Source organism: Sus scrofa, chromosome 15, assembly GCF_054392235.1.
Source record: "Sus scrofa isolate SSC_HxYL_T2T_F1_AM1 chromosome 15, Sscrofa_HxYL_maternal_Yorkshire_Landrace_v2.0, whole genome shotgun sequence".
In the NCBI taxonomy this organism is placed as follows: domain Eukaryota; kingdom Metazoa; phylum Chordata; class Mammalia; order Artiodactyla; family Suidae; genus Sus; species Sus scrofa.
The window spans coordinates 108,790,449-108,808,251 of NC_139397.1; the positions used below are offsets into that span (position 1 = coordinate 108,790,449).

Consider the following 17,803-nt stretch of genomic DNA (forward strand, 5'->3'; position numbering starts at 1 on the left):
TATTCATTAATGATACTCTTGGTATTATGATAGAATAATCCATAATTTTATACTAATTTCAAAACATTTAGCAATGAACTTTTTAAGCTTCTGTAGATAATGTTGTTAACCATATTGCCAGTATGGAAAGAGATTGCCTTTTCTTTTATTGGGTTTGTGCCCCTACCGTTACCTGAACCATTCAGTACAAATACGTGTCTAGGAGTAGATAGCAATAGATGTAGATTCAATTATATTAACTTGTAAGACCTCGGAATTAGTTAAAACTTCTGACTTTTAAGAAATTCAAACATGAATTTCTTAGTACATCTCTGAAAATAATTTGCATGAAAAGTTTGGTTGCAGTCTAGGCCAATAAATATAGTTTTTAACTTCATATTCCAGAGGGAATCGCCTTTGCCCAGGCATTACAACTTTAATTGTGGATTATCTGTTTGCAGCCTCACTTTTCCCATTATCACAAGTTGCCTTCACAGTTGAGGTTTACTAATTAAATACTAAATATTCTCATCTAACTTCATTTTCTTCACATAGTATATGTTAAATGAAGTAGGAACAGTGGCAAGATATATTTGGCTGACTTTAATCAATTACATGGTGTGCATGTAATAATATATTTTTTATTGAGGTGTTTTTGCACTGTCATCATACTGACTAGAGTCAGATTCTTACTTGGCACATCCAGATGCTCCAACTTTGTGTGACCTAGATAGAAAACATATGGGGGTATTTGTATCTATTTTTAGCACATGTTAAGCTTTCAGTCTAAGGGCAAAATATATGAAAAACTTCAGGAAGTGCAAAGAAAATCTCTATTTTAGGAAATAATACAAGATTGATGAAATGATGGGGAAAGCAAAATAAAAACTACTTGGTGTAGAAAATGTGGCATTAAAAAATTCAGTACCTAGAAATTTTTTTCTTTTTTATTAAAGTTGATTCACAATGTTGTGCCAATTTCTGCTGTAAAGTGACTCAGTCATACTCTTGAATTTTTAATTACTGCATTTTATTTAGGTTTTTAATGGATCCTTTTTTGAAAATGAATCTTACTTGCCTAAATAATAGCAAAGATTTAATTTTTTGGCAGAACTGTTTCTTGTTTGTCTAGCCCAACTGTAACTACTTAGAAAATGCTCCTACATCAAACCCTTGATCTAATGCAATAATTGCCTGATGTGAAATAATGCTCTAGAAATACTAGCAATACTTACTTTATTTTTATTTATTTATTTATTTATTGCCCCCCCCCCTTTTTTTTTTAGGGCCCTACCTGCAGCATTTGAAAGTTCCCAGGCTTGGAGTCAAATTGGAGCTGCTGGTGCCAGCCTGAGCCACAGCAGTGCAGGATTGGAGCTGTGTCTGCGACCTATAGCACAGCTCACAGCAGCGTCAGATCCTTAACCCACTGATCAAACCTGCATCCTCATGGATACTAGTCAGGTTTGTAACCTGCTAAACCATAACAGGAACTCTGCAATATTTACTTAAAAAAAAAAAAAAAATTTACATTCAGAGGTTCTCATGTTTCTCAGCTTTTTTAGAACCCGTTTCTTCAAGTGATCTTTTTATAATTATATACTAGCTCTTAGCAGGTCAGGCAGTGAAATAGCACCTTTGCATTAATCAGTAGCTAAGATTATATCTGAGGCATCACTCTATATAAAAACTAAAATAAACAAATTGATATATCCACTATGAATCAGAGAGCTAGCATGGTTTTAAAGAGAGAAATTTTTTTTTTAGCTTTTTCTTTCTTTTTTTTTTTCCCAGGGCTTCTCCCGCAGCATACGGAAGTTCCCAGGCTAGGGGTCTAATCAGAGCTGTTGCCGGCAGCAACACCACAGCAGCAGTAACACCAGATCCAAGCCACGTCTGCGCCCTACACCACCGCTCACGGCAATGGCGGATCCTTAACCCACTGAGCAAGGCCAGCGATCAAACCTGCAACCTCATGGTTCCCAGTCAGATTCGTTTCCGCTGCACCACGATGGAAACTCCCTTTTTTCTTTTTTTGATGTTTAAACTTTTTAAAAAAATTTTATTGGAATGTAGTCAACTTACAATGTTATGTTAGTTTCAGCTGTACAGCAAAGTTAATCAGTTATACATATACGTATATCTATTCCTTTTCAGATTCTTTTCCCATGTATGTCACTACAGAGTATTGAGAAGATTTCCCTGTGCTATACAGTAGGTCCTTGTTACTCATCCATTCCATGTATAATAGTGTGTATATGTCAGTCCCAGCCTCCCAATTTATCCCTCCCTCTTACTTATTCCCTTTGGTAACCATAAGATTGATTTTGAAAGCTTCGACTCTGTTTCTCAGAGTTTTGTGAATAAGTTCTTTTGTACCATTTTTACTAGATTCCACATATTAGTGATGTCATATGATATTTGTTTGTCTGACTTAAATTCACTTAGTATGATAACTTCTAGGTCTGGCCATGTTACTGCAAATGACATTGTTTCATTCTTTTTTATACCTGAGTAATATTCCTTTGTATATATGTATCACATCTTTTTTATCTATTCCTCTTTTGATGGACATCCGGGTTGCTTCCATGTCTTTGTAAATGATGCTACAGTGAACATTGGGGTGCATGCATGTCTTGAAATTATGGTTTTTAAAGAGATAAACTTTTTGAGAATAAGTTTTTATTCCTCAACTATTCCTTGTTAAAAGTAATTTATATATAAAGTATGAAGCAGTAACATTTAATTATAGTTGCAGATTCTTCAGAACCTTAACCTACCCTCTGTTCCTTAAATCACCAGCGACTGGCTGGCTTAAAATAACATCCATAATAGCAAAACCATCACTCACTTTTTATATTTACACACTCACATTCTCTCTCTCTCTTACACATACACGTAAACACAAATAGGTGCAGAAGAAATGCAAAGATTATAGTCTAGCACTTCCTCAAAAAAAAAAAAAAAACAGTTACCATTTTACTCAGCTCCTTCACTTCTTGGTATATACACAAGAGAAATAAAAATGAATTTCACGCAGAAACATATACATGAACATTTATAGCAGCGTCATTCTTAATAGCCAAAAAGTTGAAATAACCCATATGTCCTTCATAAAATACAATGATACTTCAAATGTATATCCATATAGGGGAACATTATTTAGCCATTAAAACAGGAATGAGTTACCACAAACCAAATCCAGGACCAGCCAGCTTCCCAACTTCATGATTGAATTTTAATAAACATTTGAGGGAGAATTAACACCTGTCCTTCTCAAAACATTCCAAAAAATCAAAGGAATGCTTGCAAACTCTTTCTATAGGCCAGCATCACCCTGTTACCAAAACCAGACAAAGGCACTAGAAAAAAAGAAAATTACAGGGCAATATTGCTGATGGACAAAGATACAAAAGTCTTCAACAAAATATTAGCAAACCAAATTCAGCAATACATTAAAAGGATCAGACACCACAGTCAGGTGTGATTTATCTTAGGGATGTAAGAATGGTTCAGTATCTACACATCAGTCATCGTGATGTACCACATTAACGAATTAAAGAACAAAAGTCACATGATCATCTTGATAGATGCAGAAGAAGCTTTAGACAAAATTCAATATCCATTTATGGTTTAAAAAAAAAACTCTTAACAAAGTAGGTATAGAGGAAACATACCTCAAAATAATAAAAGCCATAAATGACAAGCCCACAGCTAACATTGTATTCAAAGGTGAAAAACTGAAAGCTTTTCCTCTAAGATCATAAACAGAACAAGATTTCCCACTCTTACCAACTTTATTCAACATATTATCGGAAGTCCTAGCTACAGCAGATAAGAAAAAGAAATAAAAAGAATCCAAAGTGGAAAGGAAGCAGTAAAATTTTCACTCTTTGCGTATGATGTGATATTATATATAGAAAATCCTAAAGATGCCACCAGAAAACTATTAAAACTAATAAATGGATTCAGTTAAATTATAAGATACAAAATTAATGTACAGGATTGTTGCATTTCTATACATTAACAATGAACTTTCAGAAAGAGAAATTTAAGTGAACAACTCTGTTTACAATTGCATCAAAAAGATTACATAGAAATAAATCTAACCAAGGAAGTAAAAGACTTGTATGCAGAAAATTATAAGACATTGATGAAAGAAACTGAAGACAACACAAACAAATGGAAGGATATGCTCATGGTCTAGAAGAAATTAATATTGTTAAAATGACCCTACTTCCCAAGGCAGTTTGCAGATTCAGTGCAATCTCTATCAAAATACAAATGGCGTTTTTCACAGAAATAATTCCAAAATTTGTATGGAACTATGGAAGACCCAAAATAACCAAAACAATCTTAAGAGAGAACAAAGCTGGAGGTATCGTGCTCCCTGACTTCAGACTACAAGGCTACAGTAATCAAAACAGTATGATACTGGCACAAAAACAGACAAATAGATTAATAGGGATCATAGAGAGCCCAGAAATGAACCCAGCTAGTATCCATGAGGATGCAGGTTTGATCCCTGAGTGGGTTAAGAATGGGTGGGTTAAGAATCTGGTGTTGCTGTGAGCTCTGTTTTAGATCACAGACGTGACTCACTGTGGCTGGCACCTGCAGCTCCAGTTCAGCCCCTAGCCTGGGAACTTCCCTATGCTTCAGGTACAGCCGTAAAAGGAAAAGAAAAAGGAAATAAGTGTTGGTGAGGCTGCGAAGAACAAGGAGCTCCTTGGTGGGAGTGTTAAATTAATGCAGCCACTATAGAAAATAGTATGGAGGTTCTTTAAAAAATAAAAGAGCTATGATACAGTCTAGCAATTCCACTTCTGGGTGTTTTTCTGAAGAAAATGAAAACACTAATTCAAAAAGATATGTACATTCCTATGTTCATTGCAGCATTATTTACAATAGCCAAGACATGGAAGCAACCTACGTGCCCATCAGCAGTGAATGAATAAAGAAGATGTGGTATATTTATATACAATGAAATATTTTTCATGCTCAAAGGAGAATGAAATTTTGCCATTTTTGATAACATGGATGCACCTAGAGGGTATTTATGCTAAATGAAGTAAGTCAGAAAAAGTAGTATAGTACGATTTCACTTATATGTGGAATGTAAAAAACAAAACAAATGAACAAATATAACAAAACATAGACTCAGAATAAACAGGTGGTTACCGGAGGGGGAGGTGGTGGAATGGAAAAACAAAACAAAACAAAAAAATGGTAACTATGTGAGGTAATGAATGCTAATTAGTTCGATTACGATACTCATTACACATGTTTGAAGTTATGTGAAACACATTGTATGCCTTAAATATGATTTTTGTCAATTACACCTCACAGCTGAAAAAAATGATTAAAAAAATTATTGCTCATTATCAACTAAATATTTGTGTGTACTTAATTATCCTATTGGTACCAGGTACCAGCATTCTAATTCAGCCAGTTTTTACTCTTTCTAAGGGCAAGGATTCCGATCATTTTTTTCCTTGTATGTCTTTGTAACCCATTACTCTCTTCTCTGTGATGGGACCTCAGAACTTTGATGTGTATAGGCATGTTGAGCGGACTAGTGCTTTTGGAATCTTTCAGGAAGGCTGTGTTTATATAGATTTTTTTGCACTGCAGCTCTCAGTGCAAAAAGGATTAAATGCTTTATAACATACAGAAGTATAGGTTATATAGCTATTAGTAAGAACATTAAAACTTCTTTATTTGATAAATATCACTTTGGAATTTTGCCCATAAATATGTGAAGATTGAGCTTTTAAGTTTCAGTGTCCAAATTCTCAAATCACTTGAAATCACATGTTTTAACCTGAAAACACTTGAGATAGTTTTTATGCCTCTAAAATTTCTAGTGTGTACCAAAAAAAAAAATAAAATAAAAGGAATTCTGCACAGTTTTACTTGTGAATCCAGTCAGTCTAATTGATCACTGTCTTAACCTGGACACTGATGAAATGAAGCACCCTAATATCTTAACATGATTTCTACCTTGATACATATTATGTTTAATAATCGGAATTCAAAAGCATTACATTAAAATTGTATCTATGCTGAAATTTGTTCAGAGATGTTTTAAAAATGGCTCAAAATCTACTTTAAAAGGGAAAAAAAACAATAACTAGGAACCAGTGTCATTCAGAGTGATCTTTTAAAGAGCCTTGCTGCTGTCAGTATCATCTGCAACTTTTTGGTAGGAGTCATTTTATCAGTATCTGTTTATAGAAAGTGGAAAGAACCTTGGTCACCTATTTTCTATCTTCCATTTAGAAACGTACCCTGTTTCTAAAGGTACATTATTTAACTTTAAATGAATTTTTAAAATAATTTTGTTTTGAGAATGTATTCATTCCCTTAGGCAACTGGAGATTTCATAACCTGTCACATGATCACATATGAAAATGCATTTATCAGAGACACCATCTGAGAATTCCCAGTTATGGTCTGAAGTTGGTTCTAGTTTATTACTGTCTTTGACTAGAGAAGAGAGAGAGATTAGCAAAGTAAAAAATTGGAGTCAGGAAGGTTAGGGTATAAATCCTGATTCATGACCTATCTCTGTTTCTTTGAGTAAATCAATCTCTGAGCCTACTCTCCTCATCTGCGAAATGAAGTAATACCTGCCTGAAATGGTTGTGAAAATTAACAGTTTCTAGAATAGTTTTGCCTAGTAAGTTCTCCATAAGTCCTAATTCATATTTGATTACTGTTAGTAAAACCCTGGGAATAGATAAATGTTCTCCTGTTACACTAAATATTGAGTAACTTGGTCACACATGACTACTTCTTAAAAAGCATCCTTGTTCTATGCACCAGACTGTCCCATGGCTCTTCTTGCCTCTGTGGCCAGTCCTTTTTATTCACCTCTTCTTCCTCTGCCTACCTCTTGAATGTTGATGTTGCTTTTTCTCCTAAGCACTTTACACATGTGTTTTAGGATTAGAAGGTACTAAGTGAATATATGTTAAATGAATAAATTGTGTCTGTATTGATGGTTTCTCAAGAGATTTGATTCTATTTGAACCTTGTTAGCTAAATAAAATTTCAGTATGTCATACCTGATCATACACTTCACAGCCAAACTTTGGTGCAGTCTCTCTGAACCATGATTCTCTTAAACTTCTCTACTACATACTTGCAGTGGAAAAAAAAAATCCAATTTATTATTCAATTTTGATGTCTATGAGGTTCAGTTAGCTTTTTGTAAGTTCTCTGTGTATGAAAGGTAATTATAAAAGTAACTGTAAGGAGAAGTTCCTGTTGCAATGCAGGGGAAACAAATCCGCCTAGGAACCATGAGGTTGCGGGTTTGATCCCAAGCCTCTATCAGTGGATTAGGGATCCAGCATTACCATGAGCTGTGGTTGTTGCAAATGTGACTCGGATCCTGCGTTGCTGTGGTATAGGCCAGCAGCTGTAGCTCTGATTAGACCCCTAGCCTGGGAACCTCCATATGCCAAGAGTGCAGCCCTAAAAAGCAAAAAAAAAAAAAAAAAAAAAAAAAAGAAGTAATTATAAAGAGCATGCATTATCTGAAATTTTTATACCAGTTTGATTATAGAAATCTTATAGATGTTATCGTCAATCAAGTAGTAACACTTGGAGTTGTTACTTAATGTCAGTATACTCTGAAGAATATCTTCGGAAGTTTAGGGTTAAAAGAGGGGAGAGAATTAATATTTAATGAAACTGTTATGCCTGGCACTGGCCTTTGTGTTTGCCTACATTATGTATTTTCATCTTTCAACAACTCTGGGAGATAAATATTCTCAGCCATCTTGTAGAAAGAAGAGAATTGAGCTTAAGGGACGTTAAAATAGATTCTACGCTGTAGCATATGCAGCTCCTAAAATTCTGAACCAGAGTTCTATCAGACATTATAGCCTGTACATCTGTTATAAATGTTGCTGAAAATATAAGCTCAGGATGAATGCTAAATGTAGAAATAAATTGTGTAAGTACTTGTGTTTACTAAGTCCATCTGTGTTAAAAGTTGTCTGTCATTTTGTCTATAGGCAATTATTTGGCAGAAAACTAGAGTATCAGATCATAAAATGGCTCTCATGTCTGTTCTGGGGACTGCTGTTATGGGGAATATGGAAGCCTTTCAGTACCACTCTGAAGAATCTCAGGTATACACCAGAATTGTCTTTTATAATTCTCATTTACCAATGAAACTGTTAAATTATTTCCTTTTTGTGGGATTGGGGTGGCAAGAATTTTTTCTTTTAAAATTTTAATTAAGTGTGTATATAAGGTTAAAAAGAAGAAACTTACAGACCTCAATATTAAACCTCATTCCCCTGCCTTACTTCCTATTTTTATCTCTTCTATTTATTGTTTTTAAATTTTTTAAGTAGTACATCCATTAAATTTTTTAGTGATTTTTCAATTTAGAATCTTTGTCTGTTTACTTTCCATAATAAAAGAAAAGGAGTTGAGCTCTCTTATCTTTGTTTTCCCTTCCCCATCCTAAAAATGTATTCCAGCTTTTCTTGATCTGTCAGCTTCAGTGTTCTTGAGCCTCTATAATACTGGACGAAGTTATTAGCACTCTCACTCTTGCTTTTACTTACTCTTCCCTCTCTCAGTCATGTCAGCTCCACTTTCATGTTATCACTTGTAATAATCTATTTTCTTATGTAACTATCTTTTCTTTGAAGATTGATTATAAAAATTAAAAACTTAATATTACGTATATTTTATTATGACTTCTCTGGTCTCCTTTTCTCTTTTTTCATAATTTGTTGGATTCTCTTTTCTGCTACTACCTCCCCTCCTATTCTTTTTTGCAGTATTGAATTATTATTATTATTATTTTTTTTTTTTGGCTACACCTGTGGCATATGGAAGTTCACAGCCAAGGGATCAAACCCATGCCATGGCAGCAACCCAAGCCACTTCATTGACCTACTGTGCCAAAAGAGAACTCCTGCAGTATTGAGTTTTTAATTATTATCTTTTTACTAGAGTCTTGGATGGGAGTGTGTGCTCTATTAATGTGTTAAGAGTTCTCTCTGCCTGAGGAACAATTCAGGCCGGCCTTACTGGTCGTCATCTGACAAGGGTTCTGTTTTTCAGAACTCCCTTCATAGTTGTTGTAATAGTTTAGACACTAGTGCCACCTTGGACGACGGCTGGTCATGGTGGCTAAGTTGGGATACGGAGGATACTGTCTAAATTCCCCTGGATTGCCTGTGGCTTCATGGAGCTTGATTGCTTATGCTGGTAACAAGAGACAGGAGATCCAGACCTGACAGCTGTGGTGTTGTGCTCTAGAGGTTCTGTCATAGTTTGGCCTGAAGACCAGCAGCATTGGCATTACTTAAAAGCTTGTTAGTTGAAGAATTTCAGATCTCTTCCCAGACATACTGAATCAGAATATGCATTTTAACAAGATCTCCAAAATGCACATTCAGGTAGGAAAAGCACTGATGTAGACCTTGGTCAGCTATGATGTGTGAGTGATTGGGACTATTACATGAGTCAGTCCTGCAGTTGAAAATTTTTTCCTCTAATCTGTATTGAGATATGTTGCTAGATCTATGCATGTTCCTTGATTTTTAAATTTTATCTTGAGATAGAATTATGCAAGGGCTGTTGGTAATCTATCACAGATACCAAAACTTTGCTGTACCTTCACATGGTTATTCTCGCATGGGGATTGGGGGAATTTGGAAACCATGTGTTGCTGAATAGTTCCACTTTGATGGGTGTCAGAATGACAGACTTGAGTATCTCTCTGGTAAGAATGATCATCTAACCAAATTCCTCTTTTGTTCATGCACTAAATATCTAAATGGGTATTGTATTTATCCTGCCACCAGCTACCCATCACCACTCCATGTTTTCTGGGCTTTCAGAGTTCCTTTGACCCCTTATTCCTAGCCAAAAGCAGTCTTAAGTTGTTTGCCTACTGTTAATGGTTGCCCCTCTCACCTCACTTTTATCCTTATTGCATATGTTCAAGTTGTGAAACTTGGCCACCACGGCCCTTCACTGGACTGGGATGGCAGATGCATAAGCCTTTGGGAGCCTTGGGTGCAGAAAATCTTTATAACATCTCTTTGCATAATGTTGGGGGGGGGTAACGTTTCTTCTCTATAGCATCTCCACCTAGGAGAAATCCTAATTATGGATGGTGATCCCATCTGTACCACTGCTGAGGTGGCATTTCTTAGGTGGTCTCCCAGTGTGGCTTGTTGGCTTGATGGAACTCCTCAAGTTTTGGGGGGTTTTTTAATTTTTTTTTTTGTCATCTCTTCCCTTTGATATCTCTGCATTAATCCATACTAAGTTCTGAGTGAATTCCTCAGTGCTGCCTGATTTTTTTTTCCCCAAAACGATACTGTTTTTGTATTATTTCTTCTAAACTTGATTTAGAGCTACTAATTTTGATTTTTTTATCTTCTGGGGTTTTTTTTTTAATGTAATAGATTTTTTTTTCTTTTTTTTTGTCTTTTGTCTTTTTTGTTGTTGTTGTTATTGTTGCTATTTCTTGGGCCGCTCCCACGGCATATGGAGGTTCCCAGGCTAGGGGTTGAATCGGAGCTGTAGCCACCGGCCTACGCCAGAGCCACAACAATGCGGGATCCGAGCCACGTCTGCAACCTACACCACAGCTCACGGCAACGCCGGATCGTTAACCCACTGAGCAAGGGCAGGGATCGAACCCGCAACCTCATGGTTCCTAGTCAGATTCGTTAACCACTGCGCCACGACGGGAACTCCCATGTAATAGATTTTTTTTTATTTGCTCTTCTAAAAGAATGGTATACTTAATAATTTCAATGCCATTTTCTTATTGCTCTACTTTCCTGAGAGAGTATTCTCTCATTCTGTGCTATTTTATATGCTTTGAAATTTTAATTTGCAAAATCATCTTGAATGAAGATTTATTGATTTTGTTGCTTTGTTTTTCCCCTCCCATTTTTCCCTCCCTTCCATGGTTTGGCCAATATCAAAACCAGGTATTAATATTAGTAGTTAATGCCTTTCATCTTGCCAGGATTTTACAGACCCCTCTTCCTAGCTGACTTGGGAGGGATTTGCCCATTTCAAAGGGAAAAACTGATTTTAATCCCTTGCTTATATGTGTTTTGGGTTCCTTTTTCCATACTAGAATTTGATTTCCCACTGATCAGTTGGTTTCTTTTTCCCTTATTTAACTGAGATATAATTGACATATTAGTTTCAGGTATTCAGCATTATGATTTGTTATATGTACACATTGTGAGATGATCGCCACAGTAGTTACATTCATCACCACACATCATTACATTTTTTTTCCCTGATACAGCTGGTTTCTGATCATAGAGCACATTAGGGCTTTTGATTTCAGCCATCACTCCCTGTTACGTTTTGCATTCACAACACCTTTATGTTTGTCTTTTTTTTTTTTTTTTTTTTGATTTTTGCTTTATTTTTATGGCCATACCCATAGCCTATGGAAGTTCCCAAGCCAAAGGTTGAATCCGAGCCCCATGTGCAACCTACACCACAGCTGCAGCAACACTGGATCTTTTAACACACTGTGCTGGGTAGGGGATCAAATCCTTGCCTCTGCAGCAAACCAAGCCACTGCAGTCGGATTCTTAACCCACCACGCCACAGCAGGAACTCCCTTGTCTTGTTATTGAATGGTTAGGTCATTTAAAATTTTTGTAAAAACTGATTTGATCCATCACTGCTATATGTGTTTGCATTTGGGATGGGAGAGAGGGGAATTTCTCTGTGAATTTATTCCATTAACCTGATCAGAAGTACTAAACTTTTTACTTTAGAAACATAGCTCCACTGAGTTCTAGAAGTTTCCTGAAAGAGGAGAGAGTGGTTTGTTAAAAAAAGGGAAAATAAAGGTTACTTCAACAGAATCAGAGTAGAGGAGGGGAGATGGTTTGACAGATTGGATGGGGCAGAGCACTTTATCATGGTAAAGGAATACAGGAGAAGCTAATTGGACATTGAGGTAGACATAAGATGAGGCGGTTTTTTTGCTTTTTTTTTTTTCAGGGCTGCAGCCGTGGCATATGGAAGTTCTCAAGCTAGGGGTCGAATCCGAGCTGCAGCTGCTGGCCACAGCCACAGCAATGCCAGATCCAAGCTGCATCTTTGACCTGCACCACAGCTCATGGCAATGCCAAATCCCCAACCCACTGAGTGAGGCCAGGGATCGAACCCAGGTCCTCATGGATACTAGTTGGATTTGTTTTCAGTGTGCCACGGTGGGAACTCCAGGATGGAATATTTTATCAAGTTTGTAATGTGGTGAGATTGAGAAGGGTTTTTTTTGTTTTTTTTTTTTTTTTGACGTCTAGTTAAAAATAGTAAGCATTGGGGGATGAAAGAAATAGGGCCTCTATGTCTCTGTCTTAGCATCACTGGTGTGTATGTATAGATGGGATGAAATTACTCTGAGAATACAGAGCAAGAAAAAAGGGTCTGATGATGGAACTAAGGGGGACTTTCATATTATAGGCTGAGAGAAATCAGGAAGTCAAACCAAAGAGGAAGAAGAGAGGGATCCATAGTTGAAGAACAATCAGGGGAGAACTGTTTGTTTATATTTTTTCTTTTTGTGTGTGTGTTGTCTTTTTAGGGTTGCACCTGTGGCATATGGAGGTTCCCAGGCTAGGGGTCCAATTAGAGCTGTAACTGCTGTCCCAAGCCACGGCCACAGCAACTTGGGATTGAGCTGCATCTGCGGCCTACGTCACAGCAACACCGGATCCTCAACCCACTGAGTGAGGCCAGGGATTGAACCTGCGTCCTCATGGATGCTAGTCAGATTTGTTTCCATTGAGCCATGACGGGAACTCCTATATTTTTTTCTTTAATTTTTGTTTTGCTTTTTAGTTGAGGAATACTTGGGTATAGAATTTTATAAAATCTAATTTTTTATTTTGTTGCACTGATTTGGCCTCTTAAAGACTTTTTTCCCCATAAACTAGTCTGATTATCATTTTTTATAGCATTTTACAAGCCTTTACTATTTGATTTTACTTTTCTATATAACATAGTTGCTTCTTAAGATTATCTTAAACCATTTTTAAAGCTCAGTGTTTGGAAGTAGTAGTAATTATTCATTGGCCAGCTAAGATGGTGTGGAAGGAAAACACTAGCAATATTATCAATTTTTTCTTCATTTTAATCTTTCTTCTTACCTAGTCTGGACTTTTTGTTTTTATCGTCAAGCCTAATAAGTCTTTTAGAGGCTGAACAGGCTCTCCCTGATGCTCAACAGGTGCTTTAAGAAGGATCTCATGTTACTTGGTAAATTACACAACATTTATAGATGTTGTGAAGTTTTACAGTTAATTAAGTAGTATCATTTTGTAATGGATTATCCAGCTTTATGTATTAATTTTTTAATTGGCACAGTTTGGCCCTGTGACAATAATGCACTTAGTGTTCTAAAACTGGTAATGCATCTCCTTAAACACTTATTTCCAGGGGCAAGGATTGCCATGGACATAGGTGGCAGCCTACAGGCTATGTTTGTAAGGAGCCTCATGGTTTCTGCTTAACTAAAAATAGCACCCCCACTGACATTCTTGCTTTGATAAACCCAAGCTGGCATTTTACTATTAGTGTTTCTTAACAGATTAATAAAAGATCTGATTCCATTTGTTTCAGATAAGAGATTCTTACAGGCCTATATAGATAAGAGATTCTTACAGGCCTGTATTTTAAATAATTTAACAAGATCACACTAGTAGTGGAGCTGGGATTTAAATCATGTCAATCTAGCTCTATCCTATCTTCCTAACAATTCTCTCTATTACCTTTAAAAATAAAAAATACGAGCATTTTCCTTGCCTTCTATGCCCTAAATCTCTCTCTTTACTCTGGTATTTTTTTCTGAGATCCTTCTTTATTTTCTCTTTCCTTTTCATATATTTGTAACATAGAGAAAAACAGCATTAAAATAATCGGTTTGTTTGTAGAAAAGTTCTTTAAACAAAAATGAAGAAAAAGTACCACACTGACATGTGTCAAAGAGTAAAAGATTTTTTCCCCCCCTCAGGAATGAAAATCCAGTGAGACTGACTTCATACCATACTTAGAATAAAGATAGAAACAGCTACTTCCTTATAGAAAAAGGTGGCTTAAAAGAAAAGGACAGATAGCCAGAGGAAATTCACAATATGAGGAAGGAAATTTTTAAAACATAGGAAGAAGGTAGGGTTGAACAGAACAATATTTATGCTGTATGTCCTATGACAATAAGATACATGCCCATTCATGAAACTTTCATGAATGCCAATTTCTCCTTAAAATAGAGTTGCAAAATGGGAGAGTTAAAGGTTGCTTACACAATTTAACATGCTTTAGTAATTTATTTAAGATTAGTGTGCAGGTCATGGTTATTAGAAGTATATGGCTCTTTAGACCTTAAAATGAAAATTCATTTGTTTGGTTTTTCAATACCTTTTAATGTATCGTATATAGCCAGACCCATGGAATCACATCTTTTGTTTATATTGCATATTAATTCTATAATTATTTATTACAATTATAGATTTATCTAAGTGGATTTCTTCCAAAACATAATGCAGACCACTCTGTCACAAGTCTTTCAACCCCAGAAAGGAGTTTCATCTTTATAAACAGTCGACCAGTACACCAAAAAGACATATTAAAGGTAATCTTTTTCAGAAAAATGTTATCACTTGGATCAGAAATAAAAACTCTGTTATTTGTCAGCTTATTATATGGACTACTTCTAAGAATTGTTTCTAAAATAAAGAAAAGGACAAAAAGATAAATACCATTTATGAAGCATTGTGCTAGGTACCTTACATGTTACTCTTTACAGAAATTCTATTATGAATTATTATCTTTATTTATAGCAAAGAAACCAAAATATTAATAACTATCTTAGACCGCATAGCCAGGAAGTAACGGAAATAGAATTTGAACCCAGTACTTTCAAAACATCCATGAGACTATGATCTTTTAACCATGAAGTCAGTTGCATTGGATTTTTATACTTCTTAATGACATGCTTCATATAAGTTCAAGCCTTCTAAATGAATATTACTCTTTAGATACTGCTTTTCCTCATGAGCAGTTACATACACTCAGTTTCTCAACTGAATATGCTTCTTTTGGTGGTATTTTAAGGATGGCAATACTGTCTTTATTTATGTCACCTTTTCTGTCTTTTATTCATTACATTAATTCCTAGCTTATCCGACATTATTACAATCTGAAATGCCTAAAGGAAACTACTCGGTTGTATCCCATTTTCTTTCTGAAAATTGATGTTCCTACAGTTGATGTGGATGTGAATTTAACACCAGATAAAAGTCAAGTATTATTACAGAATAAGGTAACCTTTCTCAGATAATTTTTTTTGTATTTATGCTACTTACAGACTAACTTAGTCTTAACCATTTTCACGTGAAATTAGAGATTTGCTTATTTGCGTATTTTTTTATGTTATTTTCATAATTTTCCCTAACATTTGTTAATTTGTATTTTTAGGAGTCTGTTTTAATTGCTCTTGAAAATCTGATGACGACTTGTTATGGATCACTACCTAGTACAAATTCTTATGAAAGTGATAAAACAGATGTTTCCTCAGCTGACACGGTTGTTAATAAAGCAACAGAAACAGATGTGCTTTTTATGGAAACATGTGGAAATAATTATCCAAATGTTGATACTTCAGCCATTCTTTTCCAAAATGATGTGCATGATGATAAATCTGGGAACAACACTGATTTTTGTGTAGATCCTCAGATACATGTTGCTGACCATTTTGGTGATCATTTTAATAGTGAAAATTCTAGCATTGATAAGAACACTTCTCAGGAGATCCCAATGAATAATTTACCATGTGAAAACACCCAAAAGGAATATAGTGAAACTCGTCTTGTGGATTCTGTTGAGCATGCCCAATCAGAAAATGCCAATAAAGATCATATAGAGGAAAATGAGGAAGAAGCAGTCCTTGAGAAGTCTTTGGAAATTTGTGCAGATGACTGGAGTAAGGGAAATGTACTTAAAAATTCAAGAGGAGAAAACATTGAACCTGTGAAAATTTTAATGCCTCAAGAAAGTTTAGCATGTAAAGTAAGCAATAATAATAATTCAAGTCCTGAGCAAAAGAATCTCAGTGAAAGTTTCTGTGACAAAAAATCAAATGTGATAGATAACAAATCTGGACAGCTTACAGCTTATGATTTAATTAGCAATCGAGTAATCAAGAAACCCATGTCAGCAAGAGCCCTTTTTGTTCAAGATCATCGTGCTCAGTTTCTCACAGAAAATTCCAAGACTAGTTTGGAAGATGCTACAGCACAAATTGAAGAACTGTGGAAGACATTGAGTGAAGAGGAAAAAGTAAAGTAAGTTTCCAGAGTTTTCATGTGGCCTGATTCTCACGTATTTCCATTCTATGTGACTTATTGGGTTCAAAAAATTTTTTAAACTTCTTATTTATGGAAAAGCGAAATGGAAAATAACTTTCGGCTTCACTAGAGTACCTTTTTTGCCATTACTTTTTTTCCTAATTTAGAGGTTTTTATGAGGCTTTTTTGTTTGTTTTGGTAAACGCTTTACTTTCTGATTTAAGATTATAGTTAAAAGTTTTCCATTCTTGGGAATTCCCATAGTGGTGCAGGGAAACGAATCTGACTAGGAACCATGAGGTTGCAGGTTTGATCCCTGGCCTTGCTCAGTGGGTTAAGGATCTGGCGTTGTCGTGAGCTGTGGTGTAGGTAGCAGATGCGGCTCGGATCTGGCATTGCTGTGGCGTAGGCCGGCAGCTACAGCTCTGCTTAGACCCCTAGCCTGGGAACCTCCATATGCCGCTGGTGCGGGCTTCGAAAGAACAAAAGACGAAAAAAAAAAGTTTTCCATTCTTAATTTAAAACTACCATTTTCTTTTATTTCTTATGTTAATCTTCCTTTGACAGGACTTTTTCTTTATAAACGTTTACATTAGAACAATTAAAATTTGTGTTTTTAAGAAAGATACTAACTCTTCCCTTTTTAAGTTAGTCTCTAATGTAACAGTACAAAAATTGTAACATTGCTACAGATTTAATCTAGTGATGTTAATATTGTTCGTATTTAGTGCAACTCAAGGCTCTTTTCTAAAATCTTTTTATCGGCAACTTATAAACCATGAAGGGTTTTGTGAGGTAGGTAAACAGGTGGTTTGATCTATCTTTGTTTATCTATAGTTTAAAATAACTGTATATTGGGGAGTTCCTTGGAGTTCCCGTTGTGGCGCAGTGGTTAACGAATCCGACTAGGAACCATGAGGTTGCGGGTTCGATCCCTGGCCTCGCTCAGTGGGTTAAGGATCCAGCGTTGCCGTGAGCTGTGGTTGCCGTGAGCTGTGGTGTAGGTTGTAGACGCAGCTTGCATCCCAAGTTGCTGTGGCTCTGGCGTAGGCTGGTGGCTACAGCTCCAATGAGACCCCTAGCCTGGGAATCTCCATATGCTGCGGGAGCGGCCCTAGAAAAGACAAAAATAAAATAAAATAAAATAAAATAACTGTATATTGGGGAGTTCCTATCATGGCACAGCAGAAATGAATGAGGTTGCGGGTTTGATCCCTGGCCTTGCTTAGTAGATTAGGGATCTGGCATTGCTGTGAGCTGTGGTGTAGGTCACAGACACTGCTTGGATCCTTTGTTGCTGCAGCAGTGGCGTAGGCCGGCCGCTGTAGCTCCAATTCAACCCTGGCCTGGGAACCTCCATATGCCGTGAGTGTGGCCCTAAAAAGCAAAAAGTAAAAAAAAAAAAAAAAAGATTACTATATATTACTTCCACCTTTAGGTAAAATGATTTCTTT

The 17,803-nt window shown here is 36.0% G+C and overlaps 1 protein-coding gene across 22 annotated transcripts in view; it reads left to right on the top strand.

Annotated features, from left to right (window-relative positions):
- PMS1 (PMS1 homolog 1, mismatch repair system component) overlaps nucleotides 1–17,803 on the top strand; it is a 249,331-nt gene that overhangs the window by 78,967 nt on the left and 152,561 nt on the right. For 15 of the 22 annotated variants that reach the window (XR_014829390.1, XR_014829386.1, XR_014829389.1 and 12 more), the window contains 4 exons: nucleotides 8,007–8,123; nucleotides 14,513–14,635; nucleotides 15,182–15,325; nucleotides 15,481–16,346. Coding sequence is in view for 14 of the 22 variants with exons in the window: in XM_084999203.1 (XP_084855329.1) it covers nucleotides 8,007–8,123; nucleotides 14,513–14,635; nucleotides 15,182–15,325; nucleotides 15,481–16,346 (1,250 nt within the window). In the remaining 8 variants the exon portion in view is untranslated. Of the gene's footprint in view, nucleotides 1–2,136; nucleotides 2,194–8,006; nucleotides 8,124–14,512; nucleotides 14,636–15,181; nucleotides 15,326–15,480; nucleotides 16,347–17,803 lie in introns of all 22 variants that reach the window. The other 7 variants (XR_014829384.1, XR_014829383.1, XM_021075390.2 and 4 more) reach the window with 1 other exon arrangement.